This window comes from Macaca thibetana, chromosome 8, assembly GCF_024542745.1.
Source record: "Macaca thibetana thibetana isolate TM-01 chromosome 8, ASM2454274v1, whole genome shotgun sequence".
Taxonomy (NCBI): Eukaryota; Metazoa; Chordata; class Mammalia; order Primates; family Cercopithecidae; genus Macaca; species Macaca thibetana.
In genome coordinates, this window is record NC_065585.1 from 63,250,519 (window position 1) to 63,267,916 (window position 17,398).

The window sequence follows — 17,398 nt, forward strand, 5'->3', positions numbered from 1 at the left end:
TTTCTTTTTTTGAAACGGTCTTGCTTGTCACCCAAGCTGGAATGTAGTGGCGGGATCATGGCTCACTCCAGTCTCAACTTCCCAGGCTTGGGCTCAAGCAGTCCTCCCACTTCAGCCTCCTGAGTAGCTGGGACTGCAGCAGGCATGAGCCACCATGTCCAGCTACTTTTCATTTTTTAAATTTTTGTTTGGAGATGAGGGTCCAGGCTGGTCTTGAATTCCTGGACCACCTTGGTCTCCCAAAGTGCTGGGATTACATGTGTGAACCACCACACCCAGCCTGCCTTGTTAAATAAAATACATAGTTTGATCAATCTACATTTATTTTCATTTTACTAAATACTTGAAATAGAGCATATACCCTGATTTTATATGATCAAATTTTCTGTGATGACAGTTGTGAATCTAAAATAAGATGTAAGATTATATAATTTTTGTTTTTAGAAAGACGTAACTATTAAAGGCTTATTTTATAGATGTAAGACATTTTTAAGAATGTCTTTAAAGAATATTATTTAAGACAGATTGAATGTCTTAAACCATTTATGTATTTTTATCTGTTTGTTTAAAATTATGCCTTTTCTATTTGCTTACCAAAACCTCTTTTTAGGTAGTTTGTGAAGCTCTAAAAAATGAAATGAATGTTATGCTGAAAAGTTCTCCGGTTGATTTGGTAACTGCTACAGACCAAAAAGTTGAAAAAATGCTTATCTCTTCCATAAAGGAAAAGTATCCATCTCACAGGTATTTTGATTTATTCTGTACAGGAAATGTTTATTATCTCACCTTTGGGGTTCTGCATATGAGAGTAGCTTGACTACATGGGTCTTGCTAAGGTCTTCCATGAAGTTACAGTCAAAGTGTTGGTCAGAGCTGCAGTCAACTGAAGGTTGGACTGGAACTCAAGGATCCATTCAGTCATGTGATTGTTGGCAGATGTCAGTTCCTGGGGGAGTTGTCTGCTGGTAGCTTCTCTCAGTTCCTTACCATGTAGCCTCTTTACAGAGTAACTCACAACGTGGAAGCTAACATCTGGTCCGGTGCAGGTGGCACAGGGAGGGAGAAACAGTCTGAACCAGATGCAAATTAGAGGGGCATTTTGTGAACAAGTCTCCAAAGTTTTATATACTGTCACTTACACTTTATTGGTTAGAAACAAGTATCTGTGCATAGCTCACACTCAAGGAAGGGATATTAGGCTCTGCCTCTTGAAGGGAGGAGAATATTAGAGAGTGTCTGGACCTTTTTTTAGTCAGAGTCTCGCTCTGTCACGCAGGCTGGAGTGCAGTGGCGCGATCTCGCCTCACTGCAACCTCCGCCTCCCAGGTTCAAGTGATTCTCCTTCCTCAACCTCCTGAGTAGCTGGGATTACAGGCACGCACCACCATGCCTGGCTTATGTTTGTATTTTTAATAGAGACAGGGTTTCACCGTGTTGGTCAGGCTGGTCTCGAACTCCTGACCTCATGATCTGCCCGCCTCAGCCTCCCAAAGTGTTAGGATTACAGACATGAGCCACCACACCTGGCCCCTATTTTAAACATCATTACATTTTCTTAATGATTTCTCGTCTGCTGCAAATGTGTGTGTGGACACACCTTACCCTGGTATAACATCTTAGAATTTGAATTTTGAAATTTTTCTGCGGGAAAGAAATTAAAACTTCCTTACATTTATCAGTCTTTACCTGAAAGAAGAAGAAGCAACAATAGAAAAGTGTAGGGTACAGACTTTTGCTATGTTTTTTTGTTTGTTTGTTTGTTTGTTTTTGTTTGTTTTCCTGAGACAGAGTCTCGCTCAGTTACCCAGGCTGGAGTGCAGTGGCACAATCTCAGCTCCCTACAACCTCCACCTGCCAGGCTAAAGCCATTCTCCTGCCTCAGCCTTCCAAGTTGCTGGGATTACAGGTGCCTGCCACCATGCCTGGCTAATTTTTGTATTTTTAGTAGAGACAGGGTTTCACCACGTTGGCCAGGCTGGTCTTGAACTTCTGCCTCAGGTGATCTGCCCGCCCCAGCCTCCCAAAGTGCTGAGATTACAGGCGTGAACCCCCACGCCTGGCCTGCTATGTTTTATAGTACTCTGTGTAGCTAAGGAAATGTTATGATTTGGAAATTGTTGAAATCAATGTAAAGATTAAAAGTTTGTCCTGCTTGCTTTTAGTTTCATTGGTGAGGAATCTGTGGCAGCTGGAGAAAAAAGTATCTTAACCAACAACCCCACATGGATCATTGACCCTATTGATGGAACAACTAACTTTGTACATAGGTATGTTTTTAAATTTCTAATATAATTACTCTTTGCATATTAACTGGATTGACCTGTAGATACTCTGTTTAGGAACATGTACACTTTAGAAAATTGTATACTTTGTTTATGCTTCTTTATTCTAATAAAGTGTATATAAAATGTAATAGTGGAGCAAAATGTATTATGCAGACTTATCAGATATGGAGGAGGTAAAGAAATATTAATGTGATCTTGTCCTGTGGTGCCAAGTGCCCTGTTCACCATTCTTTTTCCCGCTGTTGGCGCTATCTAAAAAGGGAAGCAAACAACATTGCTGCTTTGAGAGTGGGAAGGGCACTTTGCCCTGAATGCCATTTTCTGTTCTTTGAGTGGCACATACCATAGATTTATATGGATCTACTAATATGGATCTATTAGTAGTAACTATGTAAAAATATGTTTTGTTTGTTTCTGTTTTGTTTTTTGAGATGGAGTTTCGCTCTTGTTGGCCAGGCTGGGATGCAATGGCACGGTCTCGGCTCACTGCAACCTCCACCTCCCAGGTTCAAGCGGTTCTCCTGCCTCAGCCTCCTAAGTAGGTGGGATTACAGGCACCTGCCACCACGCCCGACTGATTTTTCTATTTTTAATAGAGGCAGGGTTTCACCAGGTTGCCCAGGCTGGTCTTGAACTCCTGACCTCAGGTGATCACCTGCCTCAGCCTCCCAAAGTGCTGGGATTACAAGCGTGAGCCACTGCACCTGGCCAAAAATATGTTTTCAAAAAATAAAAATAAATTTTAAAAATTTAAACTATGTTAAAAAAAATGTATTTTAGTAAAACTAATGCAGTCACTCTTGGAGAGTGTTGTCGACATAGAATGAGTTCAGTCCAGGAGTGAAAAGCAGTGTTAAAAAGTGCAGGGGAGGCCCCTCCCCTTAGCCCTTAGGGGGATGGGGTTGGGGCCGGGACCAGCAAAAAAAAAAAAAAAAAAAAATTGCTTGGATGTTAGGATCAATAGACTTGCATTCTGGTGCTTTTTTGCTGGCTTTTTCACCTTAGGCAAGTTAGTTAACCTTTCTAGGCCACAGTATTAAAAAACATTTATAAAAAGGCCATATTAATAGTACTTGCCTCGTAGAATTGCAACTCAACTCTACGAATAGTACATTCATATAAGAACTTAGTATAGTGCCTGGCACAGAGTAAGTATATGATATTACTAGAAGAAAGCCTGATGGAATTGCCCGTGAGAGTTAAAATTAGTAGCTGCTTCTGGTGGGATTACATATAGATGTCATATTTGAAGTTCCCATGTAGTCATACACATCCGTACTATATATACAATCCTTGAAGTCTACAAAGCTAAGGTTTAGAATCTATATGTGATAGAATGTTGTATCTTTTAAATGTGGAAAGATGCTAATATATTTTCACAGAAGAGAAGACTGTACAATACACTGTGTATCATATCTTATTTTTGTTAGAAACTTTATTACATATTTAAAAGTTTTTATTTTCAATAGCTTTAGTTTCAATAGTTGAACCTTGATCTTGTCTATTTCCTTGATCTTAATTGTCTTGTGAGTCAGCAGTTACAACCTGTGTTCAGACTATCATGCAGCTATGGAAAAATTTTGGCTCAAAGTCTACTTTTCAGAGGCCAAGCCTAAAGTTTGCTGTTGGAGTAGAGACAAGTGACAGTCATTTATTTTGTCCACTGTAGTATTTGTGTTTATCATGATCTAGGACATAGGGGAAAAAAAATCACAGGCCAGGCGCAGTGGCTCATGCCTGTAATCCCAGCACTTTGGGAAGCTGAGGCCGGTGGATCACCTGAGGTCGGGAGTTCGAGACCAGCCTGACCAATATGGAGAAACCCTGTCTCTACTAAAAATACAAAATTAGCTGAGTGTGGTGGCACGTGCTTGTAATCCCAGCTACTTGGGAGGGTGAGGCAGGAGAATCACTTGAACCTGGGAGGTGGAGGTTGCAGTGAGCTGAGATCATGCCTTTGCACTCCAGCCTGGGCAACAAGAGCTAAACTTCGTCTCCAGAAAAAAAAAAAAAAAAAAAAGATAAAGAAAGAAAAAGAAAAAATCACTAAAATATATGCTTTTTAACCAAATCGATTTAAAAGTTTTTATGGTTTTCTTTTTTAACCAAATTGATTTAAAAGTTTTTACAATTTTGGCTTTTTTTTTTTTAAGGGGGACAGCGTCTCTGTCACCCAGGCTGGCGTGCAATGGCATGATTACGGCTCACTGCAGCCTTCACCTTCTCGGCTCAAGGGATCCTCTGCCTCAGCCTACTGGGGAAGCTTGGACTATAGGCATGCACCACCACACTCAGATAATTTTGTAATTTTTTTTTGTAGAGACAGGATCTTGCCATGTTGACCAGCCAGGCTGGTCTCAAACTCCTGGGCTCAAGTGATCCTCCTGCCTTGGCCTCCTAAATTAGTGCTGGGAGAAGTGAGCCACTGTGTGCGGCCATGAAAAAATATTTTTACATAGCTACTATATTCATAGAATTTGACCTTCAAAAGATAGAAAACGCGGTGCAAAATGCCCTTCGCACTTCTATTTCGGGTTTCCCAGGATCCATCTCTGGAGATGACCACTGTTAGGAGTTTCTTGTGAATCCTTTCAGAGATGTTTCATGCCTGTAGAAGCGTCCTGTGTGAACGTGTGTGTGTGTGTGGGTATGTGTGTATAATACCTCCACTTTGTCCTGTTTACAAAGGGTTGTATACTGTACAAACTGTTCTGCATCTTAGATTTTGTGGGGAGTGGAGATGAGACTTCTTATAGGAAAAATTTTAAGAACACTTATATTATGAAAAGATTAATTTTATTAGCAAAAGTTCTATGTTGGTTAATTTGTGTTTTGTCCTTTTTTTTAAAAAAAGATTTCCTTTTGTAGCTGTTTCAATTGGCTTTGCTGTAAATAAAAAGGTATGTTTTTTTAAACGTATATTTGATTATATGCCTTGCTCTCATTTTCTGAGAAAAAGTAAATGTGTTTTCATAATAAATTCAGGTTTGTCTATATATTTGATTTATATAACTGCATTATTTTGAATATAAGCTACAGGACTGTTAAAATTTTCATGGTACATTTCCATTGAATAAAATTTAATGTATTCTAAGAAGCAGGAGTTGTAAGGAGAAAATATACACAAGTAACTGAAATACAACTCAGTATTTAGTAACCATTATATATGTGATAGAGTCAGATGGGATAGCAGTTGATACGTGATCCAAAATGCTTCGTGGAAGAGGTGAGATTTGAGCTGGGAATGCTTTAGTAGGTGTTAGTGAAGAAATACATTTAGAAACCAGCAAGTAGCAGGGGCCAAAGCATAGCTGGAAAATACAGACTCTCCTTAGGAACCTACACATAGTTCAGGTTATGTCTTATGTCCAAATACTTATGTCTAAAGTCTGGCAGCATAAAACACATAGCTATAGCATTTCCTTGCATTTGGCTACTTAGTTGGTCAAACACTGAAGAGTGGTTACTAACATTTTACCTACCTATCTTCAAGGAACTTTTCATAATGTAAAATCAACATGTATAAAAGCAGTTATAATATTTCTGAACGTAAAACACAAATTAGACAAATGACAGCTTAGCCCCAGGGTTGTATTAATTAGTGAGAATGTCCAGAAGAAGCTAAGTGAGCATTCAGTATATAATCAGCTCTGGGCTATGTGCTGGCCCTGCCATTGAACTCACAGCTCAGCACAAAGTTAGATGTGTGAACAGGTGAGATGATATGTGGTGGAACCGTGAAAAAAAATACTGTGGGAACACATGATGTCACCAGTTCTTCTGAGAGTGGGTTGGTAAAATCTTCATAACAGCAGGGGTCTTAGAAGTTGGTCATGTGAGTCGGCCCTTAGAAAACTAGGGGTTTTCCAGATTGGCGGCAGGGGGGTGGGAGTGGGTGGGAAGAGAAAAGCGTTTTAATCAGAAAGAACAGCTTGGAGAAATTGAAGACCATGATATGTGTGGGGAACGGTGAGATGTTCATGGAGAGGGAAGTGCTCCAAGTGGCCAGGACAGAGGTTAGTTTGGCCTTACTGTGAGGCACTGTGGCCAGTCCATGCAAGAAAATTGTTTTTGTTTCTAGGTAGTTGGGAACCAGTAGAGGTTTTGAAGTGGAAAGTGACAGATAATTCTAGCAATGTAGAGATTATACTGGGGTGTGGGTGATTCTGAACTAAGTATAGGCAGTGAGAATAGCCAAGGAAATGCAAAATTGGGAAGTATTTTTAAGATTAAATATGAAAGAGATTTATGGGGAAGGAATGGGAGGTGATCAGGCAATGAGTGATTTTGTCTTTGAAATTCTGCAAGACTAAGTTTGGAACCATAGGTTCTTCCCCCGATTATGAGGTTGATGGGAGCCAAAATGAATTTGTGGACTGGAAAGAACCAACCTGTGTGAATATGGAGAGCTAAAAGGGAAATTGAAGCAATGGGAGAAGGAAGAAAAAAGCCTGAGGTGCCTAACTTTTCAGGGTGAGGCAGAAAAGAATGTTCTAAAGTCATAACTCTGAGACGAATTAGTAGGTGAGGTAGAACTAAGAGAATAATGCTGGGAACATGAAGGTAGTAAATTAAGTATTGAGTAAGTGTTGAGCCAGCAGGCTCCAATTCGTCAGACAAGGCATTTGAGGCAATAAACAAAGTTTGTTTATATTCTCTGTGGGACTTTCAGAAGAATGAGTGATTTAGGCAGAAGCCACATTGTAATATATTAAGAGGAGAATAAGAGATGCAAAGTTACTCATTGGCAGGGAAGGGAAAAGGGTAGAATAACATTTCAAAAGTTTTGTAAGGAGGAGAGAAATTTAATGAGAAGGTGTAAGAAGAAAAATCCAAGAGACGAGGGAATCAGCTGATGGAGCAGTTTTTGAGAGAATGTCTGTGAGGGTAGGAGTCCTAACACCGGAGAAGTGTTCACTTGGAAACGAGGAAAGCCCTGTCTTCTGAGGCAGGAGGAAGAGAGGTGAGGTGGGTGTTCTTAGATCTGGACTTGGATGGGAGGAGAGTCAAGAATATCAGTTCTGGTGACCTCTTTCTCTTAATTAGTCTGGAAATTAACATTTTAAGTGTCCCACAGTTTAGCCATTTCAGTCCATTGTTATTAGTCGGTATACCAGCTTGCCTTGTTATTTTCTTAGAAAAAAGTATATGAAAAATACTTAGGTTTGGTAAAGGAAACTTGATTTCCTCTGCAGATAGAATTTGGAGTTGTGTACAGCTGTGTGGAAGACAAGATGTACACTGCCAGAAAAGGAAAAGGTGCCTTTTGTAATGGTCAAAAACTACAAGTTTCACAACAAGAAGGTAGGGTTAATTCCAATTTTTGGTGCTATTCATATTGTGTACTCAATATTTTATTGTTTTTTAATGTTCACCTGTGGAATTCTCCAAGTGTTAACTGATTCATAAATTGTGTTTATTATCTCTTTATACTTTTTTACTTCAGTTTTGAATGTGGAGTGGAAGTAGGGAAAGAAATGTAATTGAGCAAACACTTCAGGCTCAACATTATATTTTGTGATAGAGATAGGAAGATGATTAAGACTGGCTTCCGATTGTGAACCCTAAATATCTGAGACAGGTCTCAATTGGTTTAGAAGTTTATTTTGCCAAGGTTAAGGATGCACTCATGACACAGCCTCAGGAGGTCCTTACGACATGTGCCCAAGGTGATTGGGATACAGTTTGCTTTTATACATTTTAGGGAGTCATGAAACATCAATATGTGTAAGATGTACATAAAGGCAGGACAACTAGAAGTGGGGAAGGGGGCGGTGTTCAGGTTATAGGTAGATAAATGACAAATGATTACATTCTTTTAACTCTGTAATCAGCCTTTAAATACACAGTTGAGTCTGGCTCAGTGAATCTGCATTTTTACATAAACAATAGGGCAGAGGAAGCGATCAGATATGAGTTTGTCTCAGGTGAGCAGAGGGATGACTTTCTGTCCCACACCTGTGAAGATAAGCTATCAGTCTACATTGCCAGGGCAAAATTCAGCCAGAACTGTTTAAGGGTAAAGATCTTGAGGTCCACAAGGAATTTCCTTGTGGGGAAATTGTAAGGGAGGTATGTAGCTCTTTTGCCTTTGTAGGTGTCTTATTTAGGAATTAAATGGGAGGCAGGATTGCCTGACACAGTTCCCAGCTTGACTTTTCCCTTGGCTTAGTGATTTTTGGGTCCTCAGATTTATTTTCCTTTCACACTGTCCTTGTGGAGTTCATGGTTTATGTTTTATCTACTGCATCTAAAATTCTTTATAGAATTCTTCTGATCTGATGCCTCTAGGACCAATTACTACGAAGTAAATGGGGGGGGGAAAGCCCATTAAAGCTGGGAATCACTGAAAATGAGACATATTTTATATGAGCCAAATGGCAATTTAAGTTCTTCCTTCTCTATTACATCTGTCGGCCTCAAAAAAGGAAGCGCAGGCAAAATTAATGTAGAGAGTTTATTTGGGCCCAAGTTGAGGACTGCAGCCCAGGACACACTTCTAGATTACCCTGGAGTGTGCTCCAGAGAACTTAGCAGAGGCTCAGGTTTTTAAAGAAAAAGGGACACACTGGGAGAGGGGATGATTAGAAAAGTTATACTTCAGGAATTCTCATTTGTTTACAGAAATAACATTGCTTAGTGATTGGCTATACACTGTTGAATTATAGGGTGTATGGCATTTTATGGCTGCTTGGCATCAATGAGTCTAGAGCCCCCATAGCAAGCGGCTTCAAGTGGTAATTATTTAACTCCAGGGGAGTGAGACTGTGTGCTGGTATATTTTAAATGCCTCTTTGAGCTTGATAATTTAAAGGTACTGGCATTCTGCAGATTAAAACTTTTCTTTTTCTTTATCACAGCTTATTGAAGTTTTGACTTACTGTTCTTCCATAAACCACATCAAACATTTTCCACAGTTTGCACTTTGAGATTCTTTTCAGTGCAGCAAGAACTTAAAAGTACTTGCAAAACAATTTGAGTTTAGAATCTTTTTAGGCTTTTATACTTTTTCCCCTCAATCAAACACTTAATTTAAGACCAGATTTTTAGGCTGTTTCCTTTTTATTAAAATCTAAGACCCCATGAAATGGAGGATGCATTCTTATTTTTCTAGATGTCAACATGTGAGAAAATACAAATCTTAGACCTGAAGAAATATGGTAGCTTTCATAGAAACAACTCTTTTCCTTTGCATAGTCGTTCTTCACTTTACAAAGTACTAAATTATGTAACCCTTTTTTTTTTTTTTTTTTTTCCTCTGAGACAGAGTCTTGCTCTGTCACCCAGGCTGGAGTGCAGTAGAGTGATCTCGGATCACTGCAACCTCCGCTCTTGGGTTTAAGCTATTCTCCTGTCTCAGCCGCTGGAGTAGCTGGAATTACAGGTGCGCGCCACTATGCCCAACTAATTTTTTGTATTTTTAGTAGAGACGGGGTTTCACTATGTTGGACAGGCTGGTCTCGAACTCCTGACCTCGTGATCTGCCCACCTCCGCCTCCCAAAGTGCTGGGATTACAGGTGTGAACCACTGTACCCAGCCCTAAATTATGTAACTATTAGAAGTAGTACAACAGTTACAGAAATGCTCAAACACAGCCACAGCTGGTGAACATACATCTCAACTGGTGAGAGGAGGTGAGATGTGGGGTGTTTGGTGTGTCCTGAGCTTCAAATGGAAAACCTTGGATAACCTGTCAGTCTTGTAAATGGATGTCAGAGAATTTTACTTTTGTTGTAAAGTAAAATTTTTACTTTTACTGTAATTTTACTGTAATTTGTTTTCTTTCAAATCTATACATAAATCCCTTATTGAATTTAATCTCTCCTTTTTCCTTTTTAAATATTTAAGGCATTTGCTGTTTCCCACTAAAGGTATTGTGTATGTAGGCAAATTGGTTACATTATATACTTTTTCAGGAAGGGCCTAAGCAGCTGGACTCTGATGCTTGTAAAAAGGATCACTTGGGGATAATTAATTAATCAGTATTTTATTATTTAAACGCTTATAAAGAAACACGATAAAACAAGGAAGAGGGATACAAATGCCTTCTTCTGAATTACAAGTGTCAGATACTTTCCCGAATTCTAAATATTGAAACCTAACTCTTTCTTTTTAGATATTACCAAATCACTCTTGGTGACTGAGTTGGGCTCTTCCAGAACACCAGAGACTGTAAGAATTGTTCTTTCTAATATGGAAAAACTTTTTTGCATTCCTGTTCATGGGTAAGCTCTTTACCATTATTCTCTCTTTCTCTCTCTGTATACATGTGTACGTGCATACACACACCTTTTTTTTTCCTGTACCATTTTAGAATGAATTATATACATCATGGTTTCTGAAGAATAGGGAGATTCTGTTCCATAACCATGAAAACATTGATTTCATAAATATACTTTTTATCTAATTTGTCATCCATATTCAGTTTTGTCAGTTAATCTGCTAATGTTTTCTATAGATTTGCCTTCCAACAGAGTAGGATTCAGTCTAGAGTCAGCATTATTACTTTTAGTTGTCGTGTCTCCTTAGCCTTATTTGATCTGGAACATTTCCACAGCCTATGAAATTACTTCCTTTAAGTTTTCAAATTATTTGCATAGAAGTCTGTAAGATAGACTCTTGTAATTAATTTCTGGCTTCTCTATATCAGTGGTTATTTCCCCTTTGTCACCTATTTTGTCTATTTGTGCTTTTTTCCTTGTTTGTTCTCAAAGAATCAGGATTTTAACTTTAGATGGTTTTTTCTTTTCTGTGCAATTATTTTCATCCTCGTGCTTTCTTTTGGTTTACTTTGTTTCCTTTTTTTTCCTTTTTGATTAGAAAATTTATTTTAATTCCTTTATGTTTATTGATGTAGGTATTTAGGCTATGAATTTTCATCTGATCACTGTTTTCATTATATCCCATAAATACTGATACTTATTTTCATTATAATTATTTTTCATGAATTCTGTAATTTGCTTGTATTTCCTCTTTTACTGAAGAGTTATATTAAATTTTCACAACACGAGTCTGTCTTAGTCCATTTTCTGTTGCTCACAATACCTGAAACTGGGTAATGTATATGTATAATGAAAAGGAATTTATTTCTTACAGTTATAGAGGCTCAGAAGTCCGAGGTCAAGGGGCTGCATCTGATGAGGGCCTTCTTGCTGGTGGGGATTCTTTGTAGAGTCCTGAGGCAGCACACAATGTGACATGGTGGGGCTAAGCATACTAGCTCAGGTTTTTGTTCTTCTTATGAAGCCACCAGTCCTAGTCCTATGATAACTCATTAATCTATTAACCCATGAGTGGATTAATCCATTCATGAGGGCATAGCCCTCTTAGTAGAAGTTCATCCTTTAGTAGATTCCTTGGGGGATATGTGCACAGTTTTCCCTGAGTTTGGGTATTTTCCAAAATGCTTTTCTGTGGCCTTGAGACTTGAAGGACAGCTTGGCTGGGTATAGTATCCTTAATGAAAGTATAAATTTCTTGAAAATGTTCTTTCACTGTTGCCTTGCTTTCTATATTGTTTTTGAGAAATCTGATGCAAATCTAATTTTTCTTGGCTTTTATCTTTTAACTGGAGGCTGTTTTTTTCCCCCCCTTAATTGTTGGCTAACAGTTTTTAAAGGATGTATCTTAGAATTGCTCATTCTGGGTCAGTTATCTGTTTCAGTATATAGGCTCATGTCTTTTTAATTTCTAGGAAGTTTCCTTAAGATATAGTTTAAGTACTCGTGCACTTCTGTTATTTTTTTCTTTAAAGACACCAGTAGGAATGCTCCATCTCCTTTGTGTCTTCATTTCAGCCATTTTCTCTGTTTCTTTTTACTTCTTTCTTTTATTGCTTTTCCTAATTTCTGTTTATTAAGTTTTCTTTTCATCTATTCTTTTATTGGCACCTTGTAATTTATTCTTCATTCCTGACATAGTTTTGTCTTTTATTTCCACCCCCCCATTTCTTTCCTGAGTTCAGCCATCTTGTTTTATGTATGTATTTTGGTCCATTTCTGCTCTTAGTTTCTGTATCGCTGATGTAACTTTTTTTTCAGTATTCACAAGTTTTTGTTTGAAAGTATTTAATTCGGATTGGATTGATATTCATTTTATTCCCCTTCATTGTTGGTTTTGGGGGAGAGACTTTACAACAAAAAGAAAAAACAAAATCATTTTATTAACAGCATCTGATGTTTTGCAGTAGTTTTGTGTGAATGTGGTCTAATTTTTTCTACTTTCACTTCATTTTGTGATTAGGGTTCCTGCTTTCCGAATATCTTATTTTGCCAGTTGTGCCCTCCTGTGCGTTTTCTTTTATGAATATCTACTGGTTGTAGATAGAGTTGGCTTGTCTTTTGTTTATCATTCATTTCTGCAGGATCCTTAAGTTTTCACTCTTAGTTCCTACTTTTCCTTCACTTGTTTCCAAGGAGTACCATCTCTGCTATCTTACCTGATTCTCCTTCAGAATCACAGCTTCTCTGAGGCTGCCTGGTCAGGTTCTGCATGTTTTCTAGCCCCTTACCTGTAGCCAGGACTATGAATTACCAAGTGCTGATCTGTGCTCAGTGTTTCTGTTTTTGTGTTTATTGTCTCACTGACCCTTTTCTGAGGGTGGTTTTGTCTTTGTTCCCTGTGGGTCCTCTGCTCCTCCCTGTTCTTCCTCACAAAGTCTTTTCTGCCTTCTCTCCTCTACTCTGTGTATCTTTGGGCCTCCGGTGCTCTGTTAGAATGTATATGTTTGTTTTTCTTCTACTTAGATGTAGTTTGAGAGTTTGTGTTTCCTGATTTCTAACTGATGGAATGGGTCCTACGGGTTTTATTTTTCCTCCTGGTTGATTTCATTTTATTATTTTCCAGGAGATGTATAGGGAGTTCCAAATTGGCATGCCATTATTATTCTCCAAACCTCAGAGTCCCTCTATAATGACAGTTTAATAAATGAAGAAATTAAAAGGAAATATTTATCCTTACTTTTATCCTTAAATCTTCAAGAAAAGCTAAAGGTTTGAGGTCTGTCACTTTAGTACAGTTAACACTATCTTATTTTTTATTTTTATTTTTTTTCTGAGACGGAGTCTCGCTCTGTCACCAGGCTGGAGTGCAGTGGCGCAAGCTCGGCTCACTGCAACCTCTGCCTCGGGGGTTCAAGTGATTCTTCTGCTTCAGTCTCCAGAGTAGCTGGGACTACAGGTGCCCACCACCACGCCCAGCTAATTTTTTGTATTTTTAGTAGAGACGGGGTTTCATCATGTTAGTCAGGATGGTCTCGATCTCTTGACCTTGTAATTCACTTGCCTCGGCCTCCCAGAGTGCTGGGATTACAGGCGTGAGCCACCGCACCCGGCCATTAAATATTATTTCTTTGACCATAGTTGTTTATATGAAAAATCATAAAAATCCTTTATTGAACAAAATATGGTGATTGTGAATAACAGCAGGTAATATTTTCACCACCTAATATTTCTATCTTTTTCTTTGTGAAAATATCACTGAGTTACAAGAGTCTTAGAACTGATCAAAGATATCTAATAATCCAGCCTTATTTTGTAGATGAGTTGACTGAGGTTCAAGTAGGTGATGTGGCTGCTTGAGATGGCACAGCTGGATGGAAGTATGACTAGAATCCTGGCTCCCAGATCATTTCTCTTTCTTCAATATTGCACTTCTCTTAGGACTCAGACCCTTCAAAATATAGTGGACTATGTACAAACTAATTATGTACTATGCATATGTGGTCTATATAGTAATGAGTCAAGTAAAAGAGAGTCTCTGTCAAATAGCTACAGAACCTCCCAGAATGATGCCCTTGAGGGAAAGGCAATAAACTTGCTGCTACACTCTGCTGTCTTGAAGCAAGGACTGTAACCACAGGCTATAAAAAGGTTATGTTACTCATAAAAAAACTGCAAGAGGTTTACAACTTTAACCTTTAATTTTGCTGTTGGCTGAAATAAAAACTAATTTTTACTTCAGATTTTTTTCAAAAGTATAACCAGGAAAATATTACTAAGAAGTACTAACTTACTGATTGCTTTTATAATCTTTTGCATTCAGCTGATTCTTCAGTTTTGCAATGGGATTTCAGAATTACTTATACAAAACAATTAAACTAAAGAGAGTTATAATCTGAATGAATGCTTTAAACAAGCAGAAACAGTCTAATAAGTTCCTAAGAACCAACATTTATGAGGCAAAGTACATTATTCTGAATCCACTTCCTTTGTTTAATTTTCAGGAATTCATGCAGATGAAATCCACTATGTATGGTATATGATATTTTCTGACATTATGGTTTAGAGAATAATTTTATCATAAAATTAGCTATTTTTATTATGGACATTTTATATGCTAGGCACTCTGCTAGGTGCTATCTTATATTAGCTGTAGTCATTACAAATATTAGCTGTAGTCATTACTACATTTGTCTAAAATAAATTGGAATCTTTATTTGATGACATGACATGGGAGCAAACTCAAATCTTTGTGACATCAAACGTAATCCTTTTTACAATATACCATGTTAGCTATATAGGTGGACCACAGCTGTATAGGAGGACCACATAAGATAAGATTCAGAACACATAGTGCAGAATCTACACCGTAGTCTTAATTACCTGGTAGTTAAGTAATCTGTTTGGTAATCCTTTCATAATATTTTCCATAAAAGAATATTCTCTTGTTGATTGCAAGACCGCTTGCTTGAGATCCCATGATGCTCATTAGAAGTGACGGAAGCACCACTAGTAGGTATCACTGTTGTTTGGCTAGCCTAGGATTCTGTATCTGAATAGAATACCAGGGAATTAATTATGAAAGACCTTGGTATTTGCATTCTATGATATGAGATATCAAATATCACATATCTCATGTGAGAAGTGGGGAAATGCACTTTTCTTTATAACTAAAAAACTGCCACTAAAGTTAATTTGATTTTATTTATCTGGGAAACAAACATCTGTGGCAATTTGGTGCACTTACTAGTACTTTCTCAGATTTGATGTGCTTCAAAAACATATGACGGAAAACATGCCAAATCAATGACATTATGTTATTCTAATCCTTTTTAAAATTTCTTTGGCATAAAGGATGTACTTAGGTGCAATTTTTTGGCTTTTATTTTTGAGATATAAAACAAATGCCACATTAGTCATCAGTTTCCCATGTTTTTAAATAAACTGTGAAAGATCTCATTGAACAGAACTCACTCCCTTATTACCATTGCTTTAAACAGTTGCAGAAAGAATTTGTGTAAAAACCGCTTGAAAGTAACTAGCAGACATGATAACGTTTGTCTTCTAAATACACATTTCAGTGTGTATGTCTTTAATAAAAGGGACATTGTGTAACATAGCCACAGTACAATGATAAAAGGGAATTAACATGGATACATAATCTAATATAAAGACTTTATTCAAATTTTGAACATTTTAATCCAACGTCCAGTCTAGAGTCATGGATTGCATTTAGTTGTCATTTCTCATCAATTTCCTTTAATTTAGAACTTGCTTAGTCTTTGTCTTTTATGACCTTGACGTTTTTCAGAGGTATAGGCCAGTTATTTTGCAGTCTGTCTCTTGAATTTGAATTTGTCTAGTTTCCTAATGATTATGTTTGGATCACGGATTTTTGGCAGGAATGCCACAAAAGTAATGTTCTGTCCTTCTCAGTGCATTTTATCAGGCACATTTCTTTTTGTCCCATTTTGAGCGATAATAACTTGGATCACTTGGTAATGGTAGACCATTGTAAAGATGCTATTTTTATATTGTACTTATTATGTATCTTGTGGAGAGACACTTTGACACTCTGTAAATATCAGACTTTCACCCATTAATTTTAACATTGATGATTCTTTACTGAATAAATTATTGCTACAATTGCTATCAAGTGTAGTCATATTCAACTTAACTTGAATTCAAGGAAGAGGTGCTATGAGAGGGCAAACCTACAGTAATTTTCCACGGCAGGGTTAGGTCTGTGCAGAGCCTGGCATGCTGTTGTTGCTTTAGGCACATGTATGACGCACACCCAGTTGAGAATGACCCGTACCATGATATTTTACACCTCCTAGAGACTATTTGCATTGTGGGTATGTGTATATGTGTGTAAAATAATATAAGCGTTAGTAGCTGGATTTAGACAAATATTAATATACTTGCATTTCATTATTGTAGAATTAACCATTATCTTTATTTTTTATGAAAAATTATTGTTTTAATGTTTATCTTATTAAAGTATTGCTTTGTGAGGGTTTTGTGATTTATATAATATACCATGATAATTAGATTTATACATATTTTTATTTTACAATTAGATATCACCTCTTAAAATCTTTATCCTCTAGACTGTTCCAAGTTTCTTCAGTTGACACTTAAAGTGAAGTTAAGGAGGAATATCTTACTTGCATGGATTATTTTTTCCAATTTTATTTCTAAATTCTATTTGTTAGGATCCGGAGTGTTGGAACAGCAGCTGTTAATATGTGCCTTGTGGCAACTGGTGGAGCAGATGCATATTATGAAATGGGAATTCACTGTTGGGATGTTGCAGGAGCTGGCATTATTGTTACTGAAGCTGGTGGCGTACTAATGGATGTTACAGGTAGAATTATGGAGAGTGAAGCAGATCTCCACACATCTGTTATACTTTTCTCCATATGTAAAATTTAAAAAACTTTTTGATATATGTTATACTGCAGCTTTTGAAGCAGAAACAAGCTATGTAATTGTGTGCAAAATCAAAATAAACTTTAGGAGATAGAGGTAAAGATAAGAGGTAATGGTAATGTGAGACTTACAATGATAAATGGCTAATCCTTTTCTAATGTGAGTTTCAGGTACTCCTGAAAGGCTGTAGAAAAAGCCTAGACCAAGTTTGTCCAACCTGCAGCCCATGGGCCACATGTGGTTCAGGATGGCTTTGAATGCTGCCCAACACAACTTTGTAAACTTTCTTAAAACATAATGAGTTTTCTTGCGATTTAAAATTTATTTTTAGCTCATCAGCCGTCATTAGTGCTAGTGTATGTTATGTGTGACTCAAGACAATTCTTATTCTTCCAGTGTGGCCCAGGGAAACCAAAATATTGGACACCCTTGGCCCAGACAGTCACTGAGTCTGAGGC

At 37.6% G+C, this 17,398-nt stretch overlaps 1 protein-coding gene across 1 annotated transcript in view; it reads left to right on the plus strand.

The window, feature by feature from the left end:
* LOC126961587 (inositol monophosphatase 1-like) overlaps positions 1 to 17,398 on the plus strand; it is a 29,225-nt gene that overhangs the window by 3,308 nt on the left and 8,519 nt on the right. Inside the window, 6 exon segments of the mRNA XM_050802121.1 lie at positions 611 to 744; positions 2,163 to 2,267; positions 5,140 to 5,185; positions 7,481 to 7,589; positions 10,403 to 10,511; positions 16,724 to 16,875. Coding sequence (XP_050658078.1) covers positions 611 to 744; positions 2,163 to 2,267; positions 5,140 to 5,185; positions 7,481 to 7,589; positions 10,403 to 10,511; positions 16,724 to 16,875 — 655 coding nt within the window.